This window comes from Garra rufa, chromosome 20, assembly GCF_049309525.1.
Source record: "Garra rufa chromosome 20, GarRuf1.0, whole genome shotgun sequence".
Taxonomy (NCBI): Eukaryota; Metazoa; Chordata; class Actinopteri; order Cypriniformes; family Cyprinidae; genus Garra; species Garra rufa.
The window spans coordinates 23,368,835-23,392,595 of record NC_133380.1 but is presented as its reverse complement, the minus strand read 5'-3'; the positions used below and the strand labels follow the sequence as shown (position 1 = coordinate 23,392,595).

General features: G+C 37.5%; 1 protein-coding gene across 1 annotated transcript in view; it reads left to right on the top strand.

Annotated features, from left to right (window-relative positions):
- The first annotated feature begins 16,403 nt into the window (after nt 1–16,403).
- The window catches only part of tafa4b (TAFA chemokine like family member 4b), a 52,970-nt gene continuing 45,612 nt past the window's right edge, over nt 16,404–23,761 (top strand). Inside the window, exons 1-2 of the mRNA XM_073826093.1 lie at nt 16,404–16,424; nt 20,429–20,543. Of these exons, the coding sequence (XP_073682194.1) occupies nt 16,404–16,424; nt 20,429–20,543 (136 nt within the window). The remainder of the gene's footprint in view (nt 16,425–20,428; nt 20,544–23,761) is intronic.

Genomic DNA, 23,761 nt, shown 5'->3' with positions numbered 1-23,761 from the left:
GGTTATTTATGATAGTTCATTACATCTTATGTTGTTTTGGGAAAAGCATTTAAACTTATTTTTGTAGTAATAATAAGAAGAACATGAAGAATAATGATACTGTATTTATTTATTTAATAGATTGACCCATGTGCAGCTTTGATATTTAAGCTAGGTTTTCAGATAATTACCCTTAAAAATGGTAAGTTTTTAAGCGAAATATTTTTTTCCCCCCATTACTTAGTAAGTACGTGGAACGACAAGTCATGTTCATATACGAGGGAAGGAGGGAAGTGGTGGGATAGAGAGGGGGAACGAGGGATGCTCGGGGGGATCTCTGATAGATAAGGCATGGATTGTGAGCAGCTCAGCTGGTCAGATCTGCTCTCTGAGCTCTGAGCGGGCATTAGCTGATCCACTCTGTGCTGCCGTGATGGATGGATGCTCTTAGAACGGACAAGGACCGGGGAGAGAGAGGCAGAGCGAGAGAGCATCACCAAAAAAGAGACGGTGGGAGGGTTATTAAAGAGAAGGAGGGAGTGATATAAATTGAAAGGGGTGAGAAAGAAATTAATGATGGAGGGAGAGACAGAGTGAGAGATTCACGAGGAACAGAAGGCAGTGATGGGAAAGTCTCTCATCTGTAAATGAGATTGTCCCTGATGGCCATTTTCTCCCCCAGTTCGCTCATTCTTCTTTCCCTCACAAACCTCAATGCTCTGCTGGACGCAGGTCTCAATACCAGGCTCCGCGAGTGCTGACAGTGAAAAACAGACACACTGGAGGGAGTCAGGCCTCGGGAGGCTCTTTCGTATTTTCCCCTCTCTCACGCAGTCACTTCACGCCACTTGGCCCTGAAACCTTAAAAACAAGGGAGGCCTGAGAGGGCACATTAGTCAATGAAAAAGTTTAAGAGAAATAGAGTTGAACGCTCAAAACGCAGGGGAAAACATACATCAAAAGTAAAAAATGCTAAAGCAAGTTTGTTTGTGGCACACCAGTTTTAGGATTTTCTATTTAAGTACTGCTGTCTGGTATTCCTGATTTCAACTGATAAAATGCGCCATCCAGCTGCTCGATATTTCCAAATATTCACTGTCGACAGTATCAATGCTCTAAATTAGACCATTCGTCAGGGTAACTGAAACCGGCACTACTTTCAATCTCCCATTTTTACTCAAATGCATTTTGTGTTTTAGGTATCAATAATTTCAATGTAATTTCGTGCAATTTTTTACATTGTTGTCTGGCTGATTGTTTTGATTGCAACAAACTTTTTTTCTCAGTGTAAACTTTTAGTCAAATTTAAGGCTGCCCTTGACTAAAGATTTTTCTGGTCGTCCAGTAGTCGTTCATTTTAAGCATTAGTCGACAATTAGTCAGATGTTTATTAATAAACCATACAAATCATAATAATGGGCCTTTAATTGTCTATATATAGCCTAATAAGCGCTTAAGTGCACGCAAGAAAAGCTTGCCACAGTGCACGGACAGATATAATAATCATGAATGTGTCAGGGAAAAACAGCAAGGAGACTGCATTGAAATTGTAATAATTTATTGATAAACTTTGTTTTTAGGCTTAAGGGATAAAGTCGGTGACACTGACTTGTCATCTCCGCAGTAGTGATCCGCCTGTATGCACATTTAATACAGATTACATAATCAGGGAATATTTGTTTTCTATTTGAAAAGTAGACATTACTCTGTCTATAGATATATTTTTCATGCCTGTAAGGCAAGTATACACAGTGTTTTGAAGTTTCGCACTCGAGTTCAGAGACCAAGACGACAGAAAGTTTATTATTTTACAATAGTGCATAGGGGTGCAACGGAGATGATCCCCCATGGTTCAGCACGCTTGTGATTCGAGGATTAACTGTTAAATTTATCCATCATAGAGTAAAAATTTATAATTTGCACGTTTTGTCTCGCCAGTTTACCCATTCAATCAATTTTAAACCATTGCAGCAAAAGAGAACACGCGCGCTGTTTATTTACTTATTTTTACTTCTGCCGCACACACCAGAAGCAAGCACGCGCACAGAGAGAGAGAGAGAGAGAGAGAGAGAGAGAGAGAGAGAGAGAGAGAGAGAGAGAGAGAGAGAGAGAGAGAGAGAGAGAGAGGCGCGCGATTCAAACTGCGCGATTCACAAATTGATTCCTCTTTAACTTCTCTTGAACGGAAACGAAGTTATGCTTAAATACCCGTTGTTTTATTCTGGTAAACACAGTCGGTTATGTCTTCAGTGAACCGAAACAGCTGAGAAAGAGATGCGTGCCAGTATTAGGTACGCGCATTAGGCCTTAAAGAGACAGCATCCTATAAATACCTGCAGTGAGAAGCACTAGTTATTTTACAATGAATCATTACATTTCTGCACCTGAATACTAGTATTATTGATTTTATTAGTAACTTAATGTTGTATTCATCTACACTTGTCATTTGTGTAATTGTTCTTGTTTTGTTACTGACTTTATTAGTTCAGCTGGTAGTTTTTGCTGTGGATTAGAAATACTTAAAGTAAGCATTCAGTATTTTTTTAAAAACAAACTTTTTTTGTTTTGTTTGTTTTTTGCTAATCCGAAAAATGATCCGATCCGTGACTCAAAATCCGTGATATGGTCCGAACCGTGAGTTTCGTGATCCGTTGCACCACTAATAGTGCAACAATTCATTGTTATTGTGAGTGCGCACAGATAAACATAGAGTTCTTACAGAGTTAAAAGATGTATTGATTTTATCTGTATGACCAAAAATGATGGAGTATTTTAAGGGCAAGTGACAAATCTGTCCGTCTTAGACTGCATGACTTCACCACTTCCTGTGGATTTTTTTCCCGTGACTAAGCGAATAATAAAATTTGGGTCTTTTATGGGTCGACTTATGGTTAGTCAACTATTAGGGGGCAGCCCTAGTAAAATTATACAAACTTGTGTAATAAATAGCATTTTTAGCTCATCTCATCAGTTTCATGAATTTATTTATTTGACAAGTTTCTGTGGAATATGCACAGAAAGTTTCTAGTTATTGTTATTTCATGATATGTATACATAGATAATTTATAGTTTTATTTGGTGAAATGACTGTACTTTACAAAACCAACCTGAACTTTTTCGCAAGATGCGAAATACATAGCGCCATGTACATTTTGTGACATTTTGTGCTAAAACAGAATTCTTTTTTTCCCCCCAGAACAGATGAAAGTACATATGGTACGTTTCAAGTGACTTTGGTTTTGTACGTGTTACTGCAGTTCTGACTTGAAATGTCTATTGAGTAGCACTATAACTCTAATGCTCCGTGACATTTTAAAATAACGTACCATCTGCACTACACCTAAACCTACCTGATAGTATGAACAAAAGTGAATGTGATGTAAAAACGCAATCGCAAGCATGTAGTTTTAGCTTGTTTTTTGATCTCTCATCTTTCAGCTCTTTCATTGTGAGTCATGTTTTTCACGGGATTTGTACCCATGTAATCCACATTCTAAGTCCGATTCAGTGCTGGCTGAGCTACCAAGCAAGCTTGTAACACCAGGAAAGTGAAACATATGGAGCTGTAATTATAAGTGTGTATGAAAATGATTACAAGTGCTCGCTGTTTTACCACCTCTAGTGTTAATATCTGTTGAAGACTGCAGTGGTATGTACTTCCCACAGGTACATTTTCGTCATGAGATCAGGTTGGAACAAAACTGTATTTTTGATAAATCTCTTGAGCTATTTTGTGTCCAATTATTTGCTAATTTAGTAGTAAGTACATGACGTAAACGTAAATGATTAACCCAAAAGAACCATGGTACAGTATGACCATGATTTTTGGATTTGCTTCATGGTATTGCCATGATATGAATATAATAATAATTCAATAAAATGGTATCAAATATCAAAGAACCATCTGATACCTTCACTGTTCCTTCATGGTTCTGCTCTTTATTGTAAGCGTACTGGCTCATATTCCTATTCATTATTCCTTTTTTTCTTTGACATAGCTTTCCCATTTTTACTGTCTGCTCTGATGGTATTAAACAGCATCAGAGCCTTTTGCTTTCTGCAGTGAGTGGCGGCTTGGATTGGTTTATTCCACTCAGAATGGATGACACCCATTTCAATGGGATTTGCTTTAAATAACAGGCTAAAGGAAAAAGCTCTTCGGCTTTAGCATGGGCTACGTCGAATAGGCACACGCTTCTGTCTGATCTGAGCAGTGTCAGTAAGAGCTGTCAGATTTAAATTAAAATACGTTGAGGTGTTACCACACCAGAACAGAAGCCTGCGCTATTGTCTTAAAAAAGACATGCACATACACAACACACTTACACCACAGAACATTATAGCCCCAAACCATAGGTTGCTCCTTTTAGTGGATTGGGTTGCTTTGGGATAAGGTGAAGCAATACCTTCAGTATTCAGGTTACAACACTGAACGAAAAGAATAAGCCTATTAAATGTGCATCAGTTTTGTGGCCGGCTTTAAGTGCTTTTGTGGCCCAAGCAAATGGAACTGAAATGTTGCTTTTCAATTGTAGAGATTCTCAGTCAACTCACAACAGTCTCTATCAATAAATCTGTTTTGTCTTTTCAGTGGCTCATATGCGCTTTTAAACCTATTGTGAGATTCGAAAGCTCAAGAGGTTGAGAGTTTATAAACAGTGGTTAGTCGTTAATGTAACATGGAGCATTTTAACTCCTTAATTCCTTACTACCTTTCTGGGCCTTGAATGTGTCTCCGATTTCATCAAAAATATCTTAATTTGTGTTCTGTAGATGAACAAAGGTCTTACAGGTTTGGAATGACACGAGGGTGAGCAATTAATGATGGAATTTTCATTTTGGAGTAAATGATCCCTTTAATAAAATACATTTATATGAATCGTGTCATATCAATATAGGTGGGAAATATTAAACTGTGCATGTTTGTGAGTGCATTTTTGTGTGCAAGTTTACACCTCATTCTGTGTCTGCTGTGTATGTTTGTAATGGTTATGGTTAATCTAAATGATGGATAGTTTTATTGTCTGCGTGATTAACTAGATCACATGCATTGGTTTGCTCACTGCAGTAGAGTGAGGGCATCTCTGCGCACTGTAAGGTGTTTAAGGCATTAAGCCTGATTTATTAAAGCAATAAGCCACTCAAGGCCGTGCGTTACAGAGATTTTACTACAGCTAAGGGACGTTCTTAGACTAGAAGCGAAGCTTAAAACCTCTCTTAAACACAGTAAAATCACTGTAACACAATCTTATTGTGTACATAAAATGGTGCCAGCAGCAAAAAGATAAAGACGCCAATATCCCAATGAGTTGGAGTCACTAGGGTTTGGGATTTTATGCTGGTCTGCGTGTATGAGCAGATGTAAATCCAAAGATTTTTTTTCACTGTGGTGAATAACTTGGAAGTTTGGTTTGAGTGTGTGTGTGTCTTAATGTGTATAAAAGCCAGTGTGTGTGAAAAGGAGAATAAGTGCGAGAGGTTAGACGGCCGTGCTCCTGAGGGAACACGGCAATACGGTGTTACACTCCAGAGCCCCACAGACAAATTAATTCACTTATTGACACCGCTGACACATCTCAGTGACTTTGTAAAATTAACAATTGATCACACTCACTCGCTCTTTTTTTTATTCCCGTCTGCGTTCACCGTTTCTCCTTCGGCCGCTCTCTTTGCACGCCCGGCACGTTTAGTCATTAATATAATTACGCGGCAGCCTGCAGGAGTCTGGTCATTAGTGATAGAGGGGTGTGAGATAATCGGGACAGTGGCCGGCCTCAGCACGCCTTTGCAGGGATGAGGGCAAGGAGAAAGACCCCGGCTCCGACAGCGGCGAACCACTCTCATTGATTGTCCAAATCCACATCCAAGTGGCAGGGTCACAAAATACAGGGACAATAAAAAAGAGCAGTGCATTTATCACAGGGAGAAAGAGGACACAAGCAGAATATAGACCGTCTGTTTGGTTTTACGTCATCATAATTCACCTCAAACTTTGTGACATCTTTCATTGGCTGTATGAAACTGATTCTAGATTAGAATTGGCTGAAAGTTTGGCTAATGTTTTAGGTATGGTCTCTGTGGACTGATCCACAGATCCATGAATGGTTTTGTGTTACTACAGATTTTTGGTTGGGGGTCTTTTCCCCAGTCAAGTCTTCATCCTGTATTGACATTTGGCTATTGTGATTCTCAGTGTCTCCAGGACCATTTTTTAGTTGCTTGGTTTCAAGGTCTGATTCATTCAAGCATCTACTTTGCCTCAGATGTTTCTCCTAAAACCTCTTAAAAGATAATAATAATGAAACCAAATTTGAGCATTTTGGCTAGGGGTGTTGCAATATATAGGTATTGATGATAATCTTGATAATTGTGTGTCACAATGGAATAAGAGAAAAAAAATCTATTGTTGTGCCTTTGGATGTCAGAATCGGAATGCAAATCATTTTTATAGAATACTGTCATCAAAGACGCCATTTGAAGCTAAACACAGACTTTTAAATCAACAGACAAATGGATGAAATCTGCTATGATTACTCTGCTTTTAAAGCATAAATTTGATTTAAACAATAGGTCTACAAAATATTCACATATGCTAACATATATTAGCCCTACAGTTACAGAATGAAACACTAGTTACACCTATAGCTTTTTACGTTTACCTATTTTATCTCACAATTCAGACTTTTTTCTCGTTAGTTTATATCTCGTATTTCGGACTTTGTAACTCTATTTAACTCAACAATAGCGACTTAGCGAGTTTGTCAATTGTGAGGGAAAAAAAATCCATAAGTGTGGGATATAAACTCGTGATTTAAGAGAATGACAAGTTGATTTTTCTCATCAGAATTGTGAGATATAATCTCAGAATTGCATAAATAAAGTCAGAATTTTGAAATATAAACTCAAATTTACCTTTTTTTTTGGCGTTTTTTTACCATGGCGTCCAAAGACTGCTACTTGAAAACTCAAAAAAACATTTTCCACCACCCACAAAAAATGTCATCACTCTTTGCAAACACAGAATTGGTCTATATACCGGTATTGGCAGTATTTAAAAAGAAATAGTACACATGTGACAACATGACACATAATCTAGTGCCAGCACCATTATGGAATGCTAAACTCTGAAATGTCATTTGTTTCGTTCATACTCAACGCTGGAGGGCACTCTTGGACAGAAAGTCCACGAGCAAGACTCATAGGAGCAATAAAACCAGTGTTGCCAAGTCCTTTAACACTGTTGCAGCAGCTTGGTTTTCATGTCCGCAGGTTGAAAATAAACCCAATAATGTGAAATTTAGCCCATGGAATGTGAATTTTACCAGGGGAACCACGCTAAAAAATGTGTATTTTACCCCTGGAATGCAATTTTTACCAGGGGGCCCTCTACAAATTGGGTAGGTTTGTTGTGAAAACCTGGCAACCCTGAATAGAACTTTGAAACAACATTCCAGGAAATCCATAAAGGCATCCAGCTATTGCTGTAGATGAGTAAAAAAATTAATGTTTTATCTGATGAAACATGAAGACAGTCAACACATAACTGCAACAGTATACGTTTTATCAAGCATGTTTTTGGAGGAGCAGGTTTTCTTTCCATTTACCTTTTTGCGGTCTATAAAAAATTATGATAGTAAAGAAATCCCACGTATGATCACAAAGTCAGATTTCGGATCCAATCTATCAAATTTCAGATGTGGTGTAGTTGAACTTTTTAAATATGATTTTTTTTTTTTTAGTCTTGTGGGCTAAACTGATGGCAAGGCTTTTTAGATTCACACAGGGTGCACGTTGTTGTCAGGTGGTAAATGGTGTGATTGTAAAAACCCTGACATATGTGTGTGTGTTTAATACGTTTGAGAGAAGTGTAATAATGTAGCAGATTGTACTGCTTTGGGGCAGAAAGTTTATTAGCCTGTAAGTGTTATAGTTACACTATACCTTCATAAAACACACAGGAACCTGTCCTGATTTATCATTTAACGCACACACAGATCAAACTGAGGACTTCATTCTACCATTTATAATTCATTCTTTTATTATTTGTATTTATATTCATTTTTATAATGCAACCCTACTGTAAAAGGCATTTTTTTAGAAATGAATGCTTTAGTAATTTTGTCACCAAAAATACACAAGCAGTCAAGCAAACAACAGGGAGAGTTATTTAAAAATTAGCATATGCGCTGAATACAATAGACACTGTTGGTAAATGAACAAATGAAGCGGTGAAGCATCTCATTGTGTTAAAATGAGGTCATCATGGGGAACTTGTACATCAGAGCAAAGCTAATTGGACGGTTAACAGCGGCTGCCCTGTCTCAGGGCGATGCTGTGAGAAGCAGCACCTCAGCAAATGAGAACTTCAGCTTACCTCTAACTCCACATCTAATTCAGAGGGCTTAAATGTGATGTGTTGAAATCTTACGAGGAAGGAACACAGGTGCTTTTTTTCTGAAGTTTTAAGGCAAGCGTGCACGCACACACGTACAGACCTGGGAAGGAAAGACTCTGGTTACAGATATTTCTTTTTACTGGGTCTGTGAGGAAATGGAAGAGAGAGAAAAAGCGGCCTGGTGGAGTCATTGGATCTAGGCGAGTGTGATTCCAGTCTGAGCAACAGGCTGTGGATGGGACTTAAGTGCAATGAAGATCAATTCTTCTGTAACTTTAACTCAGTACCCTTGTCATCATATTACCCTTGGGCTTGATACAAAAAACTGTAGTAAGCTTAGGGCTGCGTTACAGCTGACAGCAAAGATTTGCATAGATACAGATTTTTAAACACACCTGCTTACTGAAAATCTTGCCTCTTCTAACACCTCTTGCATGTATCACCAGAGTACAGACCTTGAGCCATTTAAGTTGTATTCATGGTTTTCAATACGTAACAAATCATTAATTATGTACCTTTTTGAAAGACATAGCCAATAAATAAATAATAAATAAACAATAAAAATATTCTAGTTTCATTTAGTGCTCAAGCAGACCCAAATTCAAATCTGAACAGTTAGCTATGTTTATATTTTAATGTTATCATATATAATAAAATATATAAATGTAATAATAAACATATGTATGTGTACTGAGGCTGGGTAAAAATACTGAAACAAAATATACGGAAAGATATCGATTCCTAAATCTAAGGCCTCATTCAGACTGTCCGCCCAAATCCAATTTGAATGCAAATCCGATCATATTTAGGCAGTCTAAACAGCAACAAACTACATGAAATCCAATTTGGTCAAATCCGTTTTGAGCTACATTCGTATAGCTTCATTCAGACTGTCAGCCCAAATCTGATTTTGTGCATATCAGGATGGAATCCGATTAATATCCGATTTGTGTGTCCATACGCACTCTTTTGTTTCGTGGAATGTGCGCTGTTTTCTATGGCAATGCCGTTGTGTTGTTATGCCAATGCTAAAAACAACAGTAACAGCAATACAATACAAATTGTTTATGCGAAGACGTTTGTTATGTTTTCCACAAAAACGTCTGACGTGTTTACGTTTTACATGGTATGAAAACATGAAAAAGCATTGCCAAATCCAATCTGACCGGTCAGACTGAAACAGATTTCCAGAAACCCGATTTGAATAGGATTCCAAATACACATACGAATGTAGCTCGAAACGGATTTGACCAAATCGGATTTCATGTAGTTCGTTGCTGTTCAGACTACCTAAATATGATCAGATTTATCGGATTTGCATAAAAATCGGATTTGGGCGGACAGTTTGAACCCGGCTTAAGTGGTTTATTTATTTATCCAAAATAATCAATATCGAATTGGATTGGAAGTTTGTGAATCAGAATCAAATCGTATGGTGAAATTTGTGTCAAAACTTAGCCGTAATACAACATAAGGGTGGCTAGATGATGTCAGAAACTACAATTTAAAGCAAACGATTTGTGGAACGCTAAAATTAAGATGTGAGAGGGATATAATTTTGGCCACAACATTTTAGAGACATGTTTAAAACACATGTTTCTTAACCTACAGCAATCATGCAACTTAATTATTAAAGATGCAAATTCATTTTTGAAAAATCTAAATCTGAATGAGCAATATGCATGGGCATGATGTTTCTGCCACAAGTGTGTGTGTATGTGCTTTTGTGTGTGAAAAGGTAAATGTGTTTATATAGCTTTGTGTCGTCTTGTAGATTAAACTTAGTGAGAAAATGTCTCACTGCTCCAATAGTCTCTAAAATAATTACACGCGCACACACACACACACACACACACACACACACACACACACACACACACACACACACACACACGCAAGCTTGTAAATACATATTGAAATGAGATGCTGTAAATTGCAGGGTGGTGAAATTGCCTGCTTATCTCCCGTAATATCGGCGGAGCGAGAGCTGATGTACTCATCTGCAAACACACTGATACGGCAGGGCCAGCGGTGCGGAAACGCCCCGTGTCCGTCGGATTGGCTGTCGGAGCTTTACTGCGAGCTTCCCCGCAGATGCTTGTGCACATAAACGCACGCACTGATATTGCCTGGAGACGTGGGAATGCAGCAGGCTAGAAATGTTTCAATGAAAAGCCAGATAAATGCACCGGAGGCCTTAGCCTCCCACCGCATTTCAATATTGTGCATTTTTCCAGAAATCCGAGATGCTTTTAAGAACTTCTGTTGGCCCTCACGCCGTTTGGGCTCAATTTCGGCGGGGCCACTCGGCGGAGAGATAGAGTTGTTTTGCAGGGATTCATTTTTCTGCTCTGTTTGAGCCCCAGAGCATGAAATGGTGTATTTAGGATCAAGTCTGTTGTTGCAAATGGCTTGTGTGTGTGTGCGTGTGTCGAGGGAGACAGTGACAGGGCACAAGAAAGTTGACAGAATGGAAGAAAGTTGATGACTTTTTTAAACACAGGTCCCCAGCGGACAAAAATATGTTCCAATAACCTTTTACTAAGGTTTACTTTAAGTTATGAAATTGTTATTTTAGACTGTTCTCGAAACATTTAAAAATATACAGTTTTTAAAATCCTTTTTTTTTTGGATATGCAAATAGGGATCATTCCATTTTATAATTTTCAAACATTATGGGAATGTTAATTTTAAACATTCTATGTAGTATGTAGAAGTTGACGCTTTCTGAAGCTGTATGACATTATATCTTCTTCACAAAAGGAGGTATTTGTTAAAGGGGTCACCGGATGCAAAACTCACTTTTACATATTGTTTAAACATTAATGTGTGTTGGCAGTTTGTCTTCACAACCACCCTACAATGATAAAATCCACCTAGTGGTATAGTGGTATATAAGTAATATCCCCTTTTTAAAATCAGGTAATTCTCAGCTTCTTGTTGGTGTGACGGCACACCGACAGAGGCCGCTCCCACGACTTGATTGACACGAGCACCTTACCTTAGACCCGCCCTCACAGAGCTGAAAGAGTCCGACTCCGATCGCCATTGTGTTGACTCAGGTGCAGACAAGAATGTCTCAGATTGAGCGATTGAGGTGTTCTGTTGTTGGATGTAATAATGAACATAGCAGTAGTCATTTACTCCTGACATCTGAGCCGCTGAAGACGCAGAGGATGACGTTACTTTCGTTTTTAAAAAAAAGAAAAGAGCAGATCCCGATCTACATATGCGTCTATGTTCGTACAAATCGCTCCTGATGCAGCTTCCCCCACAGCAGAAGTGAGTATAAGGGTTTTTTATGCATCTTTGGAAACGGCCTTTCTTTATAATGTGCTTGTTGGCAAGTTTCTCTGCTAAACACGGCTAAACAAGGCTAAATGTGGCTAAAGTAAACATTACAGCTCATAATCCCACATCAGAGAGGGGCGGGGCGAGCAGAGCTCATTTGCATTTAAAGGGACCATGCAGTAGTTGATGTTTTGCAGAGGTGATTTTGTCAAGGTAAAAGGGTGTTTTTTGACACTAATATTGAGAATTTTTAACCATAGTAAATTATAGACTTTTTATTAAGACCCTAAAGAATCACATGGACTTGTGGAAAATGGGCATCCGATGACCCCTTTAAATATGTCCTTAAAAAACAATGTGCACTTAATACTCTTGTCCAGTAGGTGGCAGAAATGGAAGAAATGTTTACTTGCTTCTAGTGTTTTTGCTGGAGATGGCAAACTAATGTGAAAAGTGCATTTTTCCACCTGCTATACTGGAGTGTGAAGCACTGGTTGGCTCACTGGAGAGCAATGGCGTCTGCCAAGATTTCACTGAACAATTGCCTAGAAAACACACTTTTTTCACTAAAAATCAGTGGAGCGGTTTGAAAATGATCAAAAGAGTTTGCAAAGAAGAACGAAAGTCGCACAAGTTTTTTGAAATTAATAGGTATATTTTTATCTCCAAAAATTAAACACTGCTGCTCTATGCTCTATTTATACAATGTTGTGTGTCTGTTGGAAGATGAAGATGAAGGGAGGGTTTGTAAACTGAACTAACACACTTCATCTTGGACTTTGTCTGATACAATATGCAATACTCTTATAATTAAGAATATGTATAGTCTGTTCAATAAGTTATACTTTTTTAATATTTTAGGATAGTTCACTCAAAAATGAAAATTCTGTCGTTAATTACTCACCCTCATGTCGTTCCAAAACCGTAGGAACGCCGGCTCCTGCGTCAGCAGCACCACATGTATGCGTCATGGTATTCTTGTAAATGCATATCGAAGACTGACACGGAAGAGAATAAAATGTTGAATACAGTTGTCATTTTTGCTTTCTCTGCACACAAAAAGTACGCTTGTAGCTAAATTAAGGTTGAACAACTGATGTCACATGGACTATTTTATCGATGTCCTTACCTTTCTGGGCCTTGAACGTAGCAGTTACATTGCTGTCTATGCAGGGTCAGAAAGCTCTCGTATTTCATCAAAAATATGTTAATTTGTATTCCAAAGATGAACAAAGGTCTTTTGGGTTTGGAACGACCTGAGGGTGAGTAAATAATGATAGAATTTTCATTTTTCTGGTTATGTTTTAGATTTTTCATTCCTGTGTGTTGAACAGAAAGCTTTCTGTTCAACACACAGGAATGAAAAATCTAAAATTTTTAAAAATCTAAAAATCTTGGTTTGGAAGTGACTTTTGTGTGAGCTGTGCTTCATCTTCCTACAGTACAATGTCAGTAGACAATAGACAATAGATTTTTTTTGACCCATTTAATTTCCTGAAATGTCACTAATGTGACTGCACCTTTATTCAGGATAGCGTCATATTTTATTTTTGACAGGAATGAAAACAGTGCTGTGAGGGATGGAAGTACAGTGTGTTCAATGGATTGTACTGTTGTTTAATAACATGTCAGTTGTTCAGCTTGCGTAACATCTTTCTAAAAACCTTGAAGTTGAAAAAACTCCATAAAACTTAAAAGATGTGTGTGCGGGCCAAAAGATTGTAGTCTATCTCTCACAGCCTTGTTTTCTCAGACTAAGGTCATTCGATTGAACCTGTTGAAACAAATGTAAAAACAAATACTGTTTTTTAGTGTTTTCCAATGTGACATAAGACATTTGAAGGATAGTTCACTCAAAAATGGAAATTCTGTGTCATTCCAAACCAATATGACTTTCTTGTCCAAACAATGGAAGCACTGGTCAGCAAAACTGGTTAACATTCTTCAAAATATCAGATGAAAGAAAGTCATACAGGTTTGGAATGACACAAGAGGCAATTATAATTGAATTTTGATTTCACCTTGAAAGGCAAATCATTAAATGGTCTGTTTTTACAGCCTAATTTTCATAAGCTCTAAAAACTGCTGGGTTAAAACAACCCAGCGCTGGGTGAAATATGGACAAACCCAGCGATTGGGTAGTTTTGACCCAGCGGTTGGGTCAAATGTTTAATCCAACCTTCTGGGTAGTTATATATCTCAACTATTGCTTAAAAATTACAATATTTCTTGCTTAAAATTAACCATAAATAGGTTGGAAATTAACATTTATTAATATGTTCAACAAATGAATATTTATTGTTAAGTTGAATAAATAATAATTAAATAATATATATTTTTAAAAATTGTGTTACAACCTATTTTGGCTTCATTTGGACCACAAAACCAGTCGTAAGAATCACGGGTATATTTGTAGCAATAGCCAAAAATACATTGTATGGGTCAAAATTCATTGCCAAAAATCATTAGGATATTAAATAAAGATCATGTTCAATGAAGATATTTTGTACATTTCCTACTGTAAATATATCAAAACTTAATCGTTGATTTTTAATATGCATTGCTAAGAACTTCATTTGGACAACTTTAAAAGCGATATTTGGATTTTTTGCACCCTCAGATTGAAGTTTTTGTACTTTGACCAAATATTGTCCTATATAACAAACCATACATCAATTTATTCAGCTTTATTCAAATCTCAATTTTCACAAAAATGGACCATTATGACTGGTTTTGTGGTCCAAGGTCACATATAGTAATTTTTAAACAATAGTTTAGTTAAATAAAACTACCCAGAAGGTTGGGTAAACATTTAACCCAACCGCTGGGTCAAAACAACCCAATCCCTGAGTTTGTTCATATTTCACCCAGCGCTAAGTTGTTTTTAATCCAGCATTTTCAAGAGTGTATGCATAAAATTAAATATGCTTGCTAGCTAAACACTTATAATTGAAAATTTAAATTAAAATCTGTCTGAACTGCCAGTTTAATATCCCAAAATCGAGTTATTCCACCATAATATCAACTTTCCCTTCCATTTCGGTAAACAAGGTAAACAAGCATCAACAAACCAATAGTTCATTCCTCAATTAGTTTTCCATGTTATTGCAAGACCGACGCGTCAAGAAGTCTAAAAGGGTTTATTATCATCGGCTACCCAGGCATGTAATATAGGAGTCCATTTCATTTTGGTGCACCCTATTTTTGAAAGACTTGGAAATTCAATTCACAATTCACTTGTCAATTTAAATGACTCCGTCTAGCAGGTAATGTACAGTCAGGGCTGTGCTTTATTTTCGACAGGAAAATGGGCCAAGTATTCCACCTCGGGATGTGTGCCGCGGCGTGTCGCCTCACCTGCATGCGTGTTTATATTTAATGCTTCCGTTCTGAGATCCGGCCGGGAGATGACGGCATTAAATGCAGGGCACAGTTCTTTATCTTAGTCAGAGGTGGATTTGAGCCGGTGCATGTCAATGAAGTGCGGCTGTGCGCGTTTGCGTGTGCGCGTGGCTTTCTGTTTGTGATTAAGGTTAAGCCAAATGCAAATCAAAGCAATCTCCAGACAGACCTTCCTACGCAGACCGTCCCACTCCACGTAATGATCAACTCGGTCTTTTCTGCTGAAGAGTCCTTCAGTTAATACACTGATAAATACCACACACACATAGGACACACACACATTCACCTATGAGCATACATAGTGCATTTGCATGAGTTTAGGGCAATTAGAGATGTTGTGCAGTGAAAATAACAGGATGATTTAATATGTTACGACTGCTGACAGCATGTGTAAAGGTGCGTAGTCAGCTTTTGTGTGTATCCGTTTCACTCCAGTATGGGTTTCTCTAATGAATGTGTCAGAATACAAAGCTGTTGGTAATGCTGTCTGTGGAAAGAGAATGGACAATGTGCTGCTTTCGGTGGCTCAGCATGTCTAATCATCACACACACACACACACACACACACACACACAAACACACACACACACACACACACACATGTTGGGTTTACATGTTTTATGGGGACATTCCATAGGCGTAATGGTTTTTATACTGTACAAACCGTATTTTCTATCGCCCTACACCTAAACCTAGCCCTCACAGGAGATTGTGCATACTTTTACTTTATCAAAAAAACTCATTGTGCATGATTTATAAGCCTGTTTCCTCATGGGGACCTGAGAAATGTCCCCACAAGGTCAAAATCTACTGGTATTCCTATCCTTGTGGGGACATTTGGTCCCCACAACGTGATGAATACCAGGTGCACACACACACACACACACACACACACACACACACACACACACACACACACACACACACACACACACACACACACACACACACACACACACACACACACACACACACACACACACACACACACATGCTAATGCTGGATGTGCTGTTGGATAAGGAGTGTTTTATTAAAGCGCTAAGGCAAACGCACACTTTATGAGCTCCTCATGCACTCTAAAATCAAAATACCAGTGAGTGTAAGTGTGTGAGTGTGGGATATGAAACCATGGATGCATCTTGATGTGAAAAATCACTAAATGTGTGACCCTAGACCAAAAAACAGTCTTAAGTAGCACGGGTATATTTGTAGCAATAGCCAAAAATACATTGAATGGGTCAAAATGATAGATTTTTCTTTTACGCCAAAAATCATTAGGATATGGAGTAAAGATCATGTTCCACGAAGATATTTTGTACATATCCTACCATAAATATGTCAAAACTTAAAGGAGAAGTTCACTCCTAGAACTAAAATCTATAGATAATGTATTCACCCCCTTGTCATCCAAGATGTCCATCACTTTTTTTCTTCAGTCGTAAAGAAATTTAGTTTTTTGAGGAAAACATTTCAGGATTTTTCTTCATATAGTGGACTTCTATGGTACCCCGAGTTTGAACTTCCAAAATGCAATTTAAATGCGGCTGTAAACGATCCCAGCCAAGGAACAAGGGTATTATGTAGCGAAACAACCTTTTTTTATTATTACAATTTATATACTTTTTAACCCCAAACTCTCATCTTGTCTTGCTCTGCCTGAAATCATTTTTTTCCCCGGTTCAAGACAGTTAGGTTCCTGTTCTCATTTTACCCTCAACTTCAAAATCGTCCTACATTGCTGTGTTGATCTTCTTTGCATGTTCACTTTGCAAACACTGGGTTAATACTTCTGCAGCGATGTAGGGTGATTTTAGAATTTTTTACATTGAGGGAGAAAATCTAATGGGATTTTTTTACATACCCTTGAACCAGCAGAGCAAGAAATGATGAGCGTTTGAGGTTAAAAAGTATATAAATTGTACTTTATTTTAAAACATTTCGCAAGCTAAGACCCTTTTTCCTTGGCTGGGATCGTTTACAACTGCATTTGGGAATGTTTGAAATTCTGACTGAAGAAAGAAAGACATGCACATCTTGGAGTACATTACCTGTACATTTTTGTTCTGGAAGTGAACTTCTTTCCCAATATTTACATTTTTTTGCACTCTCAGATTCCAGATTGTCAAATAGTTGTGTCTCAACCAAATATGTCCTATCCTCACAAACCATACGTCAATGGAAAGCTTATTTAAAACCCTTATGACTGGTTTTGTGGTCCAGGGTCACAATGATAATTATATATATTTTTAAAAAATAAATACAAATTTGAAAACATCTCATAGTCTTTTTTTTATTCAAAGCAATTCTCAGTGTATCCACAAGGGGACAGAGTGACACTTCAATGTACACAATTGCTCATTCACATCTGTGGGGAAATCTCTAGTAAACATGTCTAAGTGGTGTCACTTCAGAAGTAATGATAATAATGAGAACATTTAATGTATAGAAACCATTTTAAATAAGAATTAAGCATATTTCTGTTCTTTTTTGTAGCATAGTCTATGTGGGTGTTCATATTACAGTATGGGAGGGGTGCCTAATTATCATATATTTAAATGTAAATATGCCTCACCTAATAATTCACCTGAACACAATAGTTCAAGTGCATATATTTGACATGAACTTTCTATAATGGTTGCAGACAATATAGATGTTAATGATGGTACATTTTTCATGTTGTCATCTGTGTGCGGTGGGCCTAGTCAGCATTCATTTTACTGTCGAGGTAAAAGAGTCAAGCAGGAATTTGACCTGGTCGTTTCGTGTTTTACCTGAGTCTGTTTTCGCCCGTGGCAAGTTTTATTTATGGGCATGTTCACTGTGCGCATGTGCGACTGTGGCTATACATATGAAAGAAGCAGAAAAAAAGAGAGTATGAATGTGTGTGTATGTGATTGAACTTGCAAGATCGGTGGTCTCTGTGAGTGTGTGATGTGGTTGTGAGATCACTTCGAGCCTGGGGGTAGGTGAACTACAGTAAACAATATATCAGTCCCATCTCTGTGGCCCCACCGCCTGTGTGCGTGCGCTGGGTTGCCTTTGAAGAACAGGGGTTGCATCTGGCCCTGAGGGTGGATATCCCTCTCTGAAGCTGCCCTTCTTTTGCTCACCCCATCTCTGTTTCTCTCATGCCCCGCTCCATCAGGACTTTCATTCCTCTCTCACTCTCTGTCCTCAGACCTTCCATCTCATCTCAGGCCTTTTTATTTCTTTTCTTCCAATCTCACGTTTCATCGGTGCTGTTCTGTTATCATATTCCTGTTTTTATTTTCTCGCCTATATGTTTCTTCAACAAAGGGGACTTTTAGGTGACAGGGCTTACTTTTAATTAAAACTAGCAAATGTGTTTTTTCCTTTTTGTTGTATGAAGGTCACATAAAGGTTTTTTTTTTTAAATGATGATGCCTTGATACATTCAAGTGCTTTTTATGTGTATTTTATTGTTTGAACACTGTCCTAGACCCAGGTTTTCAGTCTTTAAATATTAAAATCAATCATAAAAATACTAATCATTACATTTTACGACAGTTTAAACAAACACAAGGTTCTTTATTGGCATCAGTGGTTCTATGAAGAACCTTGAACATCTATGGAACCTTTCAAATGCAGAAAAAGAGTTCTTTATAGTCGAAGAAGGTTCTTTAGATTTTCAAAATGCTTTTCAAAATGGTTCTTTTAAGAACTGTTTACTGTAAGGTTCTTTGGGGAACCAAAAATGGTTCTTCTATGGCATCACAGCAAAATCCCTTTTGAAACCATTATTTTTAAGAATGAAGAGGGTAATTATTTCAATATATAATGTGTAGAAATTACAAGATTGCACCAGTTACAACTGTCTCTCAGTTGTGGTGTTATGTGGCCTATTCATTTTAATTCCATTTTTTTCCTAAATTACAACTGTTCCTCAGTTATCGTTTTGATTTTAATTTTATGATTAAATTAACATACTTTTTTCACAAATTATAACTGCCCCTCAGTTAATTTTTCTCTCATTCATTTTTGCCAATAATGAAATTAAATCAGAAGTTAGTATATTTATTTTCCAGTGAGACAACTAGTGGGTGATATGACTAAAATCTATGACTAAATATCACAATATAAGTCATTTTAATTCACAGTAACAATATATATATATATAGTTTTGCTTTAAATAAAGTCTTTATGATATCCATTTTTTAAAACCATAGAAATTTCAGAATTGTCACCAGTGTCAATATCACAAACTAATACTAGCCTAAATTAAATAAGTTCACTGAAGACAAGTAAACAGTCAGCAATTAAATAAGAATAAGAAACTAATTACAAGCAATAAGACAAAAAAACCTACAGTGGAACAAATGTCGAATCGAACGTATAAAAACACAGCATATTCTTCACTGTGCAAATGAAATTTTTATTTCTTCTTATTAAAGCTTCAAAAGTAATTTAGTCAAGAGCAGTGAGAGATTTTCTCTCATTTGTCTGATTAACATGAAAAACAGACAGCAGGAATATTAGACTGCTGTCACTTTAAGAGCTGCCTGGATCCAATATACTGTTACACATGTTTTCTTTCTCAGCTGTTTGCTTTTACTTAAGACCTAAAATACTGTGTTTACGAGGATACCTGCAAAAACGGGCATTTTGACACATAGTGTGTGTATTTAACCGTTCAAGGCAAAAAAACATATAGCAAAATGAGTTTTCTTTTGCTGCTGATTGCGCTTTAACGGCTTAAAATCACTTGTTTTTAAACCGCAATGCTAAAAAACGTATGCAAATGATACGTTTTCATGACCACGTAGAGACAGCAACGTCACATGAGTGTGTAGCCACAATAGAGACAATAGCCCAAAATGTCTACCAGTTGACAAACTTCAATCAGATAATCGTGTCTTCATCGCCCACCACTAGAGAAAACAGTCAGTGAGGAGAATATAAGACAATGACATTTGTTGATTAAAGGGGTAAAAAACCCTCAAAATGACATTGTTCTATTGTCATAGATTTATATCCACTGCTAGATGACAAAGTAAATGAACTATGAGTTGAAAAGTGTGTTTTAAGGGATGCCCGGAAGACCAAAAGTGCCTATAGTTGAAGAGAGACACGTGCTTTTTACCTCATTTGACCTCATCCCTCTTCTCCTTCCTTCTGTCTTTTCAGGAGCTGAACAGTGATTGAGGAAGCAAGTGAAGACAGTGGAGGACAAAGAAGGAGACATGGCCAGTTCACAGGGAAGAGAGTGAACAGAGAACACAGGACAGAAAGGTAGCAGTTGACATCTCACCACAACCTTGAGGTTGACTGTGACTTATGTTTACACTTTTCAATGCTCTGCCTCGCTTTCTTTCTCTCTCTTTGTCCTGGTCTTTCTCTAGATGAAGCTGTGGGGGCGGTCAGTGTGGCCGTTGCAGGTTGTACTCCTGGTCACCTTGGTAATGTGCTCGTGCCAGTCGGTTTCTGCGGGTACACGGAGTCTGCGGGGACACACAGGTATGTCAAAGCCCTGTTGGCTTAATTACAGGAGAGGATGTATTTATAAACACAAAGCAGATTGTCTGGTTTACTCTCACACTGCAAGTCCAAAAGCAGATCACTGAGGCTCAGAATACTGTCATTCATGAATGTATTTCCTGCCTCCTGCGTGTTAATCAAACTAATATTGCAGGTAGAAGTTAAGCTCAATAAACAGCATTTGTGGCAATTATCAAAATGATCAAATTACAAAAGTTTCCACTCGTTCCTTATTTTCTTTAGAATTAGTTCACTTCCAGAATGAAATTTTCCTGATAATTTACTCACCCCATGTCATCCAAGATGTTCATGTCTTTCTTTCTTAAGTCACAGAGAAATTAAGGTTTGTGAGGAAAACATTCCAGGATTTTTCTCCATATAGTGGACTTCAATGGGGATCAACAGGTTGAAGTCCAAATTGCAGTTTCAACTCAGCTTCAAAAGGCTCTTCATGATACCAGCTGAGGAATAAGGTCTTATCTAGCGAAACGATCACGTGTGGTTAGTTTCTAGTCTGTGTACCTCGGTTCAAAAAGGTAGAGTAGGACCAAAAACTCCATCTCATTTTCTCCTCCAACTTCAAAATTGTCTGACATCGTTGTTTTCCTTATTTTTAAAGGTCGTTTGACTTTCTTTGCATGTTTGCACTTTGTAAACACTGGGTTGGTACTTCTGCCTACATCACGCGTGATCTTTCCCAAGATGACTATGTAATGCGTGAAGTTGAGCTAGTCCAAGATGAGCATTTGTGGTTAAAAAGTATATACATCTTTTTTTTTTTTTTAGAAAATGACAGATCTCTTCGCTAGATAAGACCCTTATTCCTCAGCTGGGATCGTGTAGAGCATTTGTGAACATGACAGAATTTCACAAGATAAGCAACAATGATAGGAAAGGATTCTTCACATTGTCTGTTTAATGAATTTGAAAACTTGCTTTCAGAAAGGCACTATAGAGCAATGGAAAATATTTGTATAAGGTCTTTTGTACTATTGTCAATTGGTTTATTGAATCAGTGTTGATATCAGTGTTATTTTCCCATTCGTTTTCTCTGTTATGGATGTATTGTGTTTATGTGAAAGCAAAAATCTGCCTTACAGTGATGCACTTACAATAGGGCCAATTTGTAAATATTAAAATAGTATACTCACAATATGTACTCAGTATGCATGTTAACACTTTTTTAGCGTGAAAGAAATCACTTGTGTTCACACTTTTCATGTTTGGTTACATTAAAACAAACTCTGATGCGATTGCCCTGTTAGTGCGGTTCATTTGAGTAAGTGTGAATGCTGCCAAGTGAACTCTGGTGCGCACCAAAAAACTGCTAAAAAGATGGGTCTCGGTCCGCTTCCAAATGAACTCTGGTGCGGTTCGAATGTAAAATGAACTCAACACGGACCAAATACTTCTAACCGAACCAAAAACAGAATGTAATGACAAGATGCGTTGCAATGCGACATGATTTCACAAAGGGAACAAGCGGTGTATTCAAAACTATATGAGCACAGGGGAAATGTAGAGCAACGAAGAGGTAGAGTGCCTTTTATGAGCTCTTCATGAGTTTTCAGGTGGTGAAAAAAAAATTATATGTACACTCAACAATGAGTGCGTAACTTTAGTAATCGACTTAAAGCGGCGCTGAGCAGACCAATCGCTGAATAGAGACTTTGATGCCATACACCCGCTGTGCCACTTTAAGTCAAATGCACCTTTTCCTTTTGTTTGGGGTGTTTGGTGAGTTCCGTCACAAAATATACGTCATTCAACCCGACCAATCAAGTTGAGAATGTATCACTATGCCTTTAGGTTCAGCATCTTTAGGTTTGCTGTCAAAAATGCCAGTGTGAATGCTAAGTGGATTGAAACCAAATGTATACTTTTTGGTGTTTATATTTATATTTGGTCTGGACCAAATATACCAAATGAACTAAATTACAAGTGTGAACACACCCTTACTAATTTTCTGTATAAAGTTGCATGCAGTTCAGCTTAGTTGCCATGACTGAATGCCACAAGGAAAGCAACAAAGATAGTAAATAATTATCCACATCACCTTAACAAATTTGAACGGTTTATTGAATAATTGTTGACATTAGTGTTATTTTCCCATTCTTTTTCTTTGTTACGGATGTATTATGTTTTTATGTGTTGTGAATAAGCTGTATATGTATGTTGTACCACCTGTGGGGGACTCAATTGGCAATTTTATTTATATATTATTATATATAATAATTAAAGAGTGAAATCACACTCTAAAATAGCCATAAAAAAGACACGAACCAATTTACACCCTAAATAATACAAAACGTTTTAACATACAGTATGAATAATTGTTAGTGATTTGATAAAATTATAACCTTCACATTTACGCACTTTCATTGTAAGCGCTTCACCGCAACCTCGATTTTGTTGTTGTTGTTAAAAAATGTTTTTTTTTGTTTTTCTTTTTTGGTGGTAATTATGCCGCTAATGTTGGCAATTAAGCTCAACCTTTACATAACCTGGAATATTCCTTGAAATATTTTGGCTAATTTACTGATGCTTTTAGCTACCAGTAAGAGTGTGGTAGACTCTCAGCTCTTTTGAACACACTTCACCACAGATTTCTATACAAACGTCTGTACAAAATTAGTGCAGGAAATAAAACCACAGAGCAAGTGGGTAAACCTTTCAACAGTTTATTTTTTCAGCCCATAAAGGACATTTAACATGGCTTGACCTCTAATATAAACACACAATTACCGTTATTGCCAGTGCCGTCCTGTTTGGGAGATTAAATGCAGGTCGTTTGCATCCGTATCATATTTATATGATAGCGCTCCTGCCCTGCAGTAATATTAAAACGGACAGCAGCAAAGTCACTCCTTTCATTAGAGTTCATGCTTCTGCAGTAAGGAGTTTTAAACGAAGGGACAATTCAGTAATGACTGTATTAATATGTATGATCTTAAATGGTCAGGTAATAAAATCGTCAGACCTCTGCGTGCCTCTGTACACACACACACACACACACACACATGGATACAGACTTACCCGTCTTAGTAAAGAAGGAGGGAGGGTAACTAAAATAATGTCCACTTCCGTACGCTAATTGACACCCACGAGCTAACTAATTCTGATTTGCATAATTCATGAAAGCTTCCCTCATGGCGACGAAGTGACCAGCAGTACATAAATATTTTAGCATGCCAAAA